Below are 13,586 nucleotides of genomic sequence, written 5' to 3' on the forward strand. Positions count from 1 at the left end.
TTTCCCAATTTAAAAGATGGAGAGAAAAAGAAAAAAGTGAAGGCAGGTAGTGCTCCATTGAGGGGTAGACCGCAAAAGAACCCTGGAAGCGGAGGTACTAGCAGAGGTGTGCCAAGAGATGCTGCAGTAATGTCCAAGGGCAGGGCACTTGCAAGGACTTACGCTATTTGTGCCCGTAAAGAGGCAGAGTCTCCCGACGTGATCACGGGTACCTTTTCATTCATGATATATCTGTTGTTGCTTTAATTGACCCGGGGTCTACCCGTTCTTATATTTGTATGGAATTGATACCTCGTATGAGCATGATAGTAGAGCCAACTGAATTTGTGATAAAAGTGTCCAACCCCTTAGGAAAGCATGTGCTTATAGACCAAGTGTGTAGAAATTTTCCTTTGGCAATTAGAGGTCATTGTTTTCCAGCTAACTTGATGTTATTGCCGTTCAATAAATTTGATATAATCCTTGGGATGGATTAGTTGACTTCTCATAGTGTTGCAGTGGACTGTGGGAGGAAAATTATTAAGTTGAAATGTGCAGATGGGAATATCCTTCGGATGGGACCAGATGAACCGAATAAATCACCTAAAGTAATATCATCTTTGGTTGCTGAAAAATATTTAAGGAAAAGATATGAGGCTTATCTCGCTTTGTGTTGAATACTTAAGTATCTGAGTCGAAGATTGAATCGGTACCAGTGGTTTGTGAGTTTATAGATGTGTTCCCAGAAAAGTTACCATGATTACCTCCAGCTACGGAAGTTGAATTTGGTATCGAGTTGGTCCCTGGTATAGCACCTATCTCGATCACTCCTTATAGAATGGTCCCAACAGAGTTGAAAGAGTTGAAAGTACAGCTACAAGAGTTAACGTATAAAGATTTTGCGAGACCTAGTTATTCACCGTGGGGCGCACCAATGTTGTTAGTGAAAAAGAAAGACGGGTCGATGAGGTTATGTATCGACTATAGAAAGCTTAATAAGGTAATTGTGAAGAAAAAGTATCCTTTGTCAAGGATTAATGATTTATTCGATCAGCTGAAGGGAGCCACAGTGTTCTCCAAGATAGACTTGAGATCTGATTATTATCAATTGAGAGTTAAAGAGCAAGATGTACCGAAGGCTGCATTTGGGACAAGATACAGGCATTATGAGTTCCTCGTCATGCCCTTTGGTTTGACTAATGCCCTGGCGATGTTTATGGATTTAATGAACCGCATTTTTTAGCCATATTTGGATAAGTTCGTAGTGGTCTTTATTGACGACATACTGATTTACTCGAGCGATGAGGGTGAGCACGCGGAGCATTTGAGAACAGTTCTACAAACTTTGAGAGATAAGTAGCTTTATGCAAAGTTCACTAAGAGCGAGTTTTGGCTTAAAGAGGTCAGATTTCTAGGACACATTGTGTCGGGTGACGGGATCAAAGTTGACCTAAGCAAGATCTCGGCTATTATTGAGTGGAAACCGCTGAGGAATGTAACTGAAGTTCGAAGTTTTTTAGGTTTGGCTGGATATTATAGATGGTTTTTAAATGGATTCTCTATGTTAGCTATGCCACTGACAAGGTTGCTGCAAAAGGATATCAAGTTTGAATGGACAGGAAAGTGCCAACAAAGTTTCAAAAATTAAAGGCCTTATTGACCGATGCCCCAGTGTTAGTGCAACCAGAGTCGGGCAAGGAGTTTGTGATATATAGCAACGCCTCCTTGAATGGTTTGGGGTGCCTGCTTATGCAAGAGGGTAAGGTCATAGCTTATGCTTCGAGAAAACTAAAGCCTCATGAGAAAAATTACCCGACGCATGATTTAGAGTTGGCTGCCATCGTATTTGCATTGAAAATTTAGAGACACCATCTGTATGGTGAGAAGTGTTAGGTGTTCACCGATCACAGGAGCCTCAAGTACTTGATGACTCAAAAAGAATTGAATCTAAGGCAACAAAAATGGCTAGAGCTGATAAAAGATTATGAGTTGGTGATTGACTATCACCCAGGCAAGGCGAACGTGGTCGCCGATGCCTTGAGTAGAAAATCATTATTTGTGTTGAGAGCAATGAATGCCAGATTGGCTTCGTTAGATGATGGTTTAGATCTAGTAGATTTGAGGACTAGACTGATGTTTCTACAAGAAATTCGGGAAGCTCAGAATAGCGACAGTGATTTGCAAGCCAAGAGAACTCAATGTGAGTCAGGAATTGAATTAGACTTTCAGATTGGCACTGATGGATGCCTAATGTTCAAAGATAGAGTTTGTGTACCCAAGGACAATGAGCTTATTCAGAAGATTCTATGAGAAGTGCATAGTGGTTATTTGTCCGTCCACCCAGGTAGTGTGAAAATGTACAATGACCTGAAGAAAATGTACTGGTGGTCAGGAATAAAAAGAGGCATTTCAAAGTTCGTTTCCAAGTGTCTAGTATGTCAGCAAGTGAAGGCTGAACATCAAGTACCTTTGGATCTACTTCAACCTATTATAGTCCCCGAGTGGAAGTGGGATCGAATTACTATGGATTTCGTGACGGGTTTGCCATTAACCCCAAAAAAAAAGATATCGTTTGGGTCATTATGGATAGACTAACAAAGTCGACGCGTTTTATACCAGTGCGTACTGACTACTCCCTTAAAAGATTGGTTGACTTGTATATTTTCGAGATTGTAAGACTACACGGAGTGCCCTTGTTGATTGTTTCGGATAGGGATCCGAGATTTTCACCTCGAGGTTTTGGAAAAAGTTACAAGAGGCATTGGGAACAAAGTTGAGTTTTAGCACGGTATTTAACCCGCAAACCGACAGTCAGTCAGAAAGAGTGATTCAGATATTAGAGGACATGTTATGGTGTTGTGTTCTCGAGTTTCAGGGAAGTTTGGAAAGGTGATTACCATTGGTTGAATTCGCCTACGACAATAGCTATCAGTCAAGTTTGAAAATGGCGCCTACTGAGGCTTTATATGGGCGAAGGTGTCGAGCGCCTTTATATTGGACCGAACTCAAAAAGAGTAGATTCACGGGGTCAATTTAGTCAATGAGACTGAAGAGAAAGTTAAAGTGATTCGCGACTATTTGAAGGCTGCCTCAGATAGGCAGAAATCCTATGCGGATTTAAAACAGAAAGAGATCGAATTCCAAGTCGGTGATCGAGTGTTTTTGAAAGTATCCCCGTGGAGGAAAGTTCTCAGATTTGGTAGAAGAGGCAAGTTGAGTCCTCGTTTCATAGGACCCTATGAGGTTACCGAGAAAGTAGGGCCGGTTGTCTATCATTTGGCTATGCCACCAAAATTGGAAAAGATTCACGATGTGTTTTATGAGTCCATGCTACGTAAATATAGATCAGACCCTTTGCATGTGATTGTGCCAATAGAAGTTGAGATTCATCCAGACATAACTTATGGCGAAAAGCCAGTCAAGATATTGGCTCATGAAGTCAAACAGTTGAGGAATAAGAGTGTAGCACTTGTGAAAGTTTTGTGGCATAGACATGGAGTCGAGTAAGCCACATGGGAACCCGAGGAGACTATGAGAGATTAGTACCCGAATCTATTCGCTGGTAAGATTTTCAGGGAAGAAAATCCCTAAAGGGGAGAAATGTAACAGCCCGATTTAAGGCCTAGTCGGAATAGTGATCTCGGGACTATAAATCCAGATTTGATTAAATTATTTTATCATTCTTTTTGGAGTCATTGCATGTTTATATTAGTGCATGAAAAATTTGGTGAAGTAATTTTAGCGTTTTTGAGCTTAATTGAGAAAAGGGACTAAATCGCATAAATTGCAAAAGTCCTAAATTGATAGCTAAGGGTACCAAATTTCCATACATCATAAATTGGGGGATTTTAAAGAGAAATTAGGCCATTAAATAGGTGATGGTCGGCCATAAGACGAGGAAATCAAGATAGTCAAATATTAGGTGGAGTTAGTGACTTATTTTGACCAAAAAGAAATAAAAGAAAAGAAAGATAATATCATTATATTTCCTCATTTTCTTCTCCACCAATTTTTAGCCATTGATGGGGGTTTGAAAGCTTAAAAATTTGATCTACTTATTTGACTCACAAGTAAGTGATTTTAATGGCTTTCTTAAATATTTTTGTACTTTTGAGACCCTTGAAACATGGGCTTTCAAATGAGGGTAATATTTTGCGAAATGATTAGGGTTTTTCCATGAAAGGATTTTTGATGGTATCTGAGTGTTTATGAAAGAAAATGAATCTCGGGTGTCTTATAAACAACTTTTGTGAAAGGAAGACACCTAAAAGGACTATTTTGCCTAAGTTGTAAAATAGATGATAAATGTGTGAAATAGTGGGAATTTGGAGTTGCTATAAGAGTAAAAGAGGTTCAGTTAGGCCTAAGATATAAAGAAATTCGATAAAAATTGATTTTCGGGCTTAGGGGTAAAATAGTAATTTTGTCAAAATCTAGAGGCAAAATGGTCATTTTACCAAAGATATGAATTTTCGATTGCTTAATTCTATTTAGTGACTAAATAAGTACATTTTGCTAGTACAGATCAAAAAATACCGAATCTGAACCTAGACCGACGGAAAGCCAAGTAAATCGACTGAATCGACTAGTCGCCGCATTTTGTAATCCAAGGTAAGTTGTATGTAAATAATACAACTACATTGATAATATATGTGTTTGAATTGTATCAAAATTATTATAGCATAAATTGCTTGACTTGTGGAAATGAGAGAATATGATGAGAATAAAGATAATAGAACTCCAGTTGGAACACTAGGGAAATAAATCGGATATTCATGCCATGACGATTGGGTCATTTGTGTGAGCTAGCGTAAGACAATGTCTGGGACATGGCATCGGCATTGAGACGAGTGCTAGTGTAAGACATGTCTGGGACATGCATCGACCTCGAGACGTAAGCCAGTGTAAGACATGTCTGGGACATGTGTCGGCTACAAGATGATAGTCAGTGTAAGATCGTGTTTGAGACATGGCTTCGACTTGATATATGAGCCAGTATAAGACCGTGTCTAGGACACGGCATCGGCACCCTACCTCACGTTTGAGGCTATGGAATATCCAATAGCATTCTGAATGGTTCAACGGTGAAAGTCCTAATTTCTAGCTAATGAGAAAAGTATAACCGTGTTGTAAGTGATATAGGTACCTATTTGGTATGTATAAAATGTGAGCCACATGATATGCTATATGATGTGCTTTTGAATATTGATGAGTAAGTTTTGCTTATGCCCACTTGTGTATTATGATACTTGTTTATGAATGGCGAAGTATTGTTGTATAATTATTTATATGCAACTTACTAAGCTTTATGCTTACTCCCTCTCCTTTCCTTTTTCTTATAGTGTCACCTATCTAACTCAAGGATCAACGAAAGTTGGAGATATCGATCATACTATCTATCAAAGCATTCGGTATAGTTTGATTTATATTTCTGACTATGGCATGTATAGGGAACTAGATTTGTGTTTTGTGTTGTTATTAATTTGGCCAAATGTGTTGGCTTGGGATAAATTCCCCATTTTGTATTAAGCCTTGAATGATTGCTAATATTCATTTTGATATATGCAAATGGTGTTATGTTCATGGATGAGTAGAATGCACAAATGAAATGTTGTCTATTGTGGCTGATTTTATTGCATAAAATAGTCTTGTTCTGGTTTTGGTTGCTTTTGTGTAGGTTATGTAAGTAAGGGTGGCAAAGAGGCTTGGTAAGTAGCCTGATTTTGTCCACATGGGTAAACACACGGGCGTGTGTCTAGGCCATGTGTGACACACGGCCAGCACCATGGGCGTGTTGTCCAACCGTGTCTCCCTTGCACGTAAAAATTTCAAGTCAATATGCATGAGAGTAAACACACGGGCAGAGATACGGCCATGTGTCTCAGCCGTATGAAGGGCATGGTCCAGCACACCGGTGTTTGTCTCGGCCGTGTGACCCTTAAGAAATGCTGACATCAGAAACAGAATGTCCAAGTTTTTATACACAGGCTAGGACACGGGCGTGTCATGGTCATGTGAAGGACACGGGACATGGACACGGGCGTGCGCCAGGCCATGTGAAAACCCCTATAGGTGTGCATTTTGAATTAATTCCACATGCGTGTCGGACACGGGTGTGTCCCTATATTGCCTAGGCTGTGTGAGCCACACGGGCCAACCACACGACCATGTCAAATTGATCACACGGGCGTGTTGCCCCTTTCACAGGGGCGTGTGCCCCTTTGTCAAATGTTATTTTTCTAATGTTGACTAAAGAACTCGAGTTGTTTCCGAATGATTTTCGATGGGTGTTTTGGGTCTCATAGGCTCATATTAAAGACTTGTTGATAAGCTTGAGAAAATTTTAAATTTGTCCAAGTCTTAGAGACTCGGAATTGGTAGTAAGCACGAGTTTAAGTTAGGTAACGTCTTGTACTCTGTCCCGACGTAGGATACGGGTATGGGGTGTTACAATCCATATGTCATATTTTTGCAAAATTACTAATTTACCCCTAACATTTTAACTTTTCACAATTTAGTCTTTAAGCTCATAAATTGAAATTTAAACATTTTCATCCTTTTCTCAAGCTAGCCGGTTTCTCTAGGGACCTATATCAACCCATACAAATCATCATTTCACAAATTTACCATGTACTTTTACTACTTTTACAAATAAGTCCCTAAATGACATTTTCATCAAAAATCACTTTACAAAACTTGTTTATTTATCAACAAGGACTCATAATCTTCCATTAAACATCAAGAATCATGCAGGAACATTCATAGAAAAACCCTAAATCTTTAATTTTTTTGCAAATTGATCCACGGGCTAGCTAGATTAAGCTACAACGATCACAAAAACATAAAAATTATTAAAAACGAGCTCAAAAATCACTTACATGCTAAGGGAGAACTTAGCTAAACCTTCAAGCCTCTTCAATGGGGTTTTCTATCCCTAATTTTTGATGGAGAGATGAGCTAATGAAGATGATACATTATTTTTACTTATTTTACTTTAACTTATTTATTAAATTACCTTAATAACCTTGTTATTTAACCAAATAAAACATCAAACTCATGCCAATCTTTGCCCACTACCATTATAAATGGTCTAATTACCACCTAAGTCCACTCACATTTAAGTTTCATAGCCATTTGACCCTTTTTACTAATAGAACTCCATTTTTGCACCTTTTACAATTTAGTCCTTTTTACATAATTAAATGTGCAAATGTCAAAATTTCTTAATGAAATTTTTATACGACCTTACTAGTATTCCATAGACATTAAAATAATAATAAAATAATAATTTACTAGTCAAATTTGTGATCCCGAAACTACTATTTTAATTTCACTGAAAATGAGTTGTTAAATATATTTACCTTCATACTTTAATATATGATTTTTTTCCTTGTACTAAAGAAATTCATTACTGTAATCTTGCAATAAATTTCTATGTGGAAATAAGGTCTTTTTACATAAATAATATGAAAAGGATGTGAAAAGTAAAGGATTTATGAAAATAGATCATTTTGAACAATAAAAAGCGGTACCGTCAATCTGTTAAGCGACATCACCTATAAAAATAGTATTTTAATAAAATAAATAAAATGCTGATATTTTAATGTCAGGCGGCATCCCTTTTTCACCCCAACTTTTACCTTTTTAATATATATATTTTATTTTTATAATTTTATAGTCTCAGGTGGAGTGGGGTTGTGTAATTTAAATTCCATACATTCATTTTATAAAAATTAAAAATTAATTCATTTATTTGATCTTTGTGTATTTTCAAATTTTAAAAATTAATTAATTAAATTAATATTATTATATTAAATCTTCAAATTACATATCTCAATATCAATAATTTATAAAATTCATATCCAAAGAAATAAAAAAAATCTGTATAGAATAATTAAAGGTTGGTTATAGGGTATACCTACCAGAATTAATCCAGCTTGTCCTGCAACCTTACAAAGATAGGACAGAGGCCACCGTAAAGTCATGGCTGCCATTTTTGACTTTCATCATTTTTCATTTTTATTCCACGGTAAATAAATATTATTAATATATTAAATTTTATATGTATGACATTTAACTTACGATTATAAATTAAAAAAAAAACATGAAAATTTGGATGAAAGATTGTACTCTCTCCCCAAGTAAACAAAAACAAAGGTAATGGATAACCCTTTATGATCAATAAAAATATGGGGTTTCCTTTCAGGGTTCATCATTTTAATAGAAGTGGGTTTTCTTTTTTAAAATAATTTCCATGTTTCATTAATTTTAAAGTCAACAAATAAAAATATTTTATGTATTTTTTTAATATAATAAATAAAGGATTTAAGGATTCAGCATTAACATAAAATAAACAAAAAATAGAAAGAAAAGTTACGAACAACAATTATTTTAAAAAATAGGCACAATTAAATTTGTGTGGTGGACAACAGAAGCATAAATAAATAATTGCAAAAGTTTGGGGTGTAATTAAAAAGTAGTAGCGACAAATATTTATCTTTAATTAAATTGCAATGTGGATTAAGTTTTCTACTCTTAAAATCTTATTAAAATGATAAATGAATAATTATATAGACCTTTCATTAATCAAATAATGCCTTTTCATGGATTTATTATTTATTTTTTTTTTGAAAACTATCTCAATAATTAATCTTTCTACTTTCTAATAAACTGGTCAAACTCTTTCTTACTTACCTTATATCAATTTCTTTTTATGAAAATAATTAGAGGTGTCAGTACGGTGGGTTTCGCGGGCTCCCGTCCTACCTCGCACTCAATTGGGCGATAATAGGTTTAAGTTTTGTGGGTGGTGAGGTGAAAATAGGGACAAAAATTAAACCTACCGTGGGTGGTGGGGCAGGTATGGATATAATCTTATACTCACCTCATCCCCACCCGCTCCGCATCATCCCGACCGCCCTGTATAATATAATAAGCATATTTAAAAAATAAAAATTTAATTTTGATAACAATACTCAACTCACATTCATTATTTTTTTTAAAAAAAAAAAGAACACATGAACTTTACTCGATATGTGATACAGAAGTAATGGGATTGACATGTATTGATTGATTTTTAGAATTTTTGAACTTGTGTTACATTTGAAGACATTTATGTTGTATTTGATACATTGTTTGTATTTGGATATTACGTAAAGATTTTATTTTTTAAATTTTTTAAACTTGTGTTAAAGTTATATTTTATTTACAGTTAAAGAGTCGTGACAACTTAATTTTTTTTAAATGGTAACAGTTGAAATAATATCTATATGGTAAGAGTTCAAAAGATAGATATTTTATATTTTTTTATAGAAAAATTTATTTATATTTATTTAACTGATATTTATAAATATTATATGAGGTAAATCACAAGACAAATAATGAAGATTAAGTGGGTCTAAAGACCCAAGTGGATGGTGAGACTGGAATGATTTTAATTTTACGGATCACGAGACAAGGATCGTTTTAAATTTTGTACCGCAATATCCCGCCTAATTTACATCCCTAAAAATAATCAGTTTAATGCTTTGTATTATAGTTGCCGCTGTTGACAAAGAACAAAAGAGGGTAGGAAATTGTTGGATCATGATTGGCTAATAAACAAGGATAACCCCTCTTTGTTTTTGTCCCTTTTTCTTGCATAATGTCAAGGACAAGTAGATAAGTGCAGGCTACTTCATTACAAGGTAACCTATGTCCAATGCTATCCTAATATCATATCGCAATCTTTATTTTTTTTCATTTATTAATATTTAGTATAACAATTACTACTTGTATCTTCAATAAATATAAAATGAAAATCGTTACTGTATAAATATAATAGAAAGTTATATTTTATTTTATTTTTATTTAAAAATTAAATAAATTAGTTCTTGTATAATAATTTAAAAAGTAAATTAGTTATTTCTATTAAATATTTCATCTATTTTTATTGTTAAAATCTAGCGTAATTGATAGAATAACTAAATAATAATATGTGACATATCACATATATCTCCTATTGACATATAAAAACAAATTTTTAATAATAAAATAATAAAATTTGTAACAGAAAAATAATTTACTTTTAGATTTAATGTATAAAAATTAATTAATTTATTTTTAAATAAAAAATAAAAGTAGAAGTTTATGGGAACGCAATTTAAACATCGGAAAACCATAGATATACAAAGTTGAAAGAATCCGCCAGTTCGTCCATAAGGGCTCCAACCCCACTATGAATGCGAAGTTCCTGCGACCACCGACCAAACCACTATCGTCTCAATCTCAACCCTTCCTTTTTATCTCAATGGGTCCCTTCGTCAGACACTGAAGACCAAACCATGTATTTTTTATAGGAATTTTTAGCATTAGCCCGGAAGGTGAATGGAAATTCAATTGTTTCCTGAATTATTTTGTACTTGGACAAGGTTCAAAATTTTCAGCTTAATTGGTACTGATTTTCTATTCATGGCAAACTATGTTCTTTTAAGGTTTTGATATTTTTGTCTGAAAACCAAGAGGAAAAAAAAAACCATGAAAAAGGAATTAGTAGAGCAAGATTTTACTCTTTTGATGGATACTAAAACCGGATTTAACATGTCAATTCAAGGGATTATGAAGAATAAATTTGTGGTTGTGGGGGCTTCCTCTGGATTTAACATGTCATATTCAATATACATTTATTTAGAATATTATTACTCCATTTTCATTTGAGATTTTCATGATTTCATAGTGTTCTTCCACTCCATGTTGGTATTAGTTAGAACGTAGTAAAAAAGAAAGAAACAGTCAAGCACGAGTTTAGAAGAATGAAAAAAGGAAGTTGGACTCCATGGAAATGATATAGTTGACTGAAATTCTATTGCAAATCTATCATGAACAATGAAAGCAACTTGTATGAATATGAATTCTCAATTATATGGGATTTAAAAATTGAACAAAGATGAGTTTTTATTTTTCCCAGAAAACCTGGGAAATATTATTCACTGTACAACTCAACAAGATTACAATCCCGAAACCTAATAATTCCCATCACTAATTTTTTGTGTAATTGATCCCCCGCTAATTCTTAACCACAATAGACATGCATTTTGTATAATGCGCAATGTTTTCTTGCATTAGGGCTTTCCTTCTTTCAGCAATGAAACTATCTACTTTTAACTGAAACTCTTCATTGCTAATCTCATGTATCGCTTCCCTTGCCGATTCTGCACTACAAACAACTAGTTCTCTGCCCGTTATTGCCGTCTCCGATCTTCTATACACCCGGCGGGGACGCCGTTTTCCAGATTCTGACACCACTGATCGTGTTCGTCGGTACTCTTTTTGCTTCACTTTATCAGTTGAAGTTATTGCAGGCTTCGTCTTCGTCGACCAAGGTTGTTGTTTAATTTGTGAAAGCGGGCGTTTTGTCTCTGCAACATCAACCGCATTTTCCACCACGACGATTTGTTTGTCGAGCACGGTCGCCTCCGCGGGTATTATACTCCGGTGAGAGCACACGTACTCATCGTAGATACCGGAGCTGGTAGATTGTTTCTGGGTAGACAGAATATAAACAACAAGGATGATGATGTTCATAAGGATGAAAATGAAGAAAAGGTCATTAAGAGTGTTGATGTAACGTTGGCTAAGATCTCCGGCAACCTCGATGATGTGGGGAATCAAAGGGGGGAACCAAGACCATGATATCAAAAACAAAACCAACAAAAACCCCATATAGCGAAGACCCAACCTTAGCTTCCTCTCCATGTTGTATCTCCGCAAAGCATCTTCTTTCTCTGCTTTAACGTTGTCAAGTTCGAAGGAATCCATGTTTGTTTAACAAGAAAATGAGGGGGGGGGGAATGGGGGAGAAGGTTTAAGGTTGCTTTCTAGAGGGGTTATTATTAAACAAAGAAACAGAGTTGGATGGAATCTGCTGGTACTTAATAATACAGGGCTTTGGAAACTTTATGATTTCAAATGGATTGGATGGGATTTATATATATACACGTTGAGTAATAGAGAGGCGGGGTATACTCGACACTAGTAAACTCCTTAAAAAACAAAGCATGGACCCACTTTTTAATATTATTAATGTATTAATTAACTAAACATGAAAATATTTCAATTTTGCTTCTCGGATAACTCTAACTCCACTGCATCATGACCAAGCCGTATTAAAAGTTTTCTCGAGAGCACATCCGGTAAAAAATATCGTTGAGGTTGTTTTATAGTGTTTTAAAAGTTTTTTATTAAAAGTTAATTTATATTTTATTTTCTTTACTTAAAAATTGAGCAATGTTTGGTGTATCACGTGTATTTCATGCTAACGTATAAAGATTAGTTTTTAATAATAGAAATAGATGAAATTTTTAACAAAATAATTAGTTTACTCTTTAATTTAATATACAAGGATTAATTTGTTTATTTTTTTGAGTAAATGAATTAAAATACAATCTAAATTATAATATAAAACCTCTATGATACTTTTACAAATATTAAAAGACAAAGTGAACGAGCTAAAGTGAATTATGTGAGTTTGGGTCCATTCTATTATTTTTTTCATTAATATCTAATAAATGTTTAATCACTATTCACAATATGAGTTTTACACATTTGAATGATAATGATATTTATATTAGATATTAATAAATAAAAAATAATATTCTATCTTAATCCGAATTATGTTAAGGTTTCTCGCACACTTACAAGATAGCCAGTGAAAGAAATGGAAATGGGTCCAAACAGGCAGACCCACGAGTCGGGGGGAGGTGAGATAGGTTAGGTGGTGCCACGCCGGAGGAAATACCATGGAAGGGCTCGAACGGGTCCCATGGTGGCACCAATATCCTAAGCTCTCGCATTCTTTACAAAAAGTAAAATGTGGGTCCATGCGTTGCTACATTTTCAATTACTTCTTTTAAATTGTGAAATTAATAGATTCATCATGCATTTCCTTATGGAGCATGAAACTTCCTAATATGTTCCCATTGGGATTAGTTGACATTTTGCAACACATTATCCAAGTTTTTCTTCTTTACCAGCTTACTTAGGTTTAGTTTGATTTTTCCTTAACAAATTTTGGAATGCATTACTTAGATTATTGTGTTAGAGAATATTTTTAATATGTCTATTAATTAGTTTTTGTTTGTGAATATCGAATTAAGAAAATCAATAAAGTTGAAATGATTACATGATTTATATAGATATTTTTATGTTTATTTAAACTTAAAAAATAATGTTATTAGGTGTGGTGTGGATAAAATTAAGATTTAAATTAAACTAATTTTTTTAAAGGAAGAGTTCAAACTAAGTTATTACTATGTTAAACCCCCACCCAACAGACCCTAGTAGTATAATGGGGTGGTTTGTCCTATTGATAAGCACCATTGAATTTTAGATAAGGGAGAAGAAGAATCTCATTACCTTAAAAGTGAGATCTTGAACGCATCAAATGATAAACTCTAAACAAAAACAAAATTTTGAATCATGTTTTTTAATAATTGTATATTATATTAATCTTTTATCTTATTGTTTTATCTTATTATGTTTTAATTTTAGTTTATACTAAAAATAAATTTCTAAACTAGATTAAAAATGTATTAAATGAAACCTTTCATGATGGTTAAAAAGATTAAGTT

At 34.3% G+C, this 13,586-nt stretch overlaps 1 protein-coding gene across 1 annotated transcript; it reads right to left on the bottom strand.

Annotated features, from left to right (window-relative positions):
* Positions 1 to 10,908: 10,908 nt before the first annotated feature.
* On the bottom strand, positions 10,909 to 11,918 carry LOC107918014 (uncharacterized). Its single transcript, XM_016847503.2, has one exon. It carries the CDS (start codon positions 11,773 to 11,775, stop codon positions 11,023 to 11,025), a length of 753 nt encoding a protein of 250 aa, XP_016702992.1. The 5' UTR covers positions 11,776 to 11,918; the 3' UTR covers positions 10,909 to 11,022.
* Positions 11,919 to 13,586: the final 1,668 nt, after the last annotated feature.

Source organism: Gossypium hirsutum, chromosome A01 (genome assembly GCF_007990345.1).
Source record: "Gossypium hirsutum isolate 1008001.06 chromosome A01, Gossypium_hirsutum_v2.1, whole genome shotgun sequence".
NCBI lineage: Eukaryota > Viridiplantae > Streptophyta > Magnoliopsida > Malvales > Malvaceae > Gossypium > Gossypium hirsutum.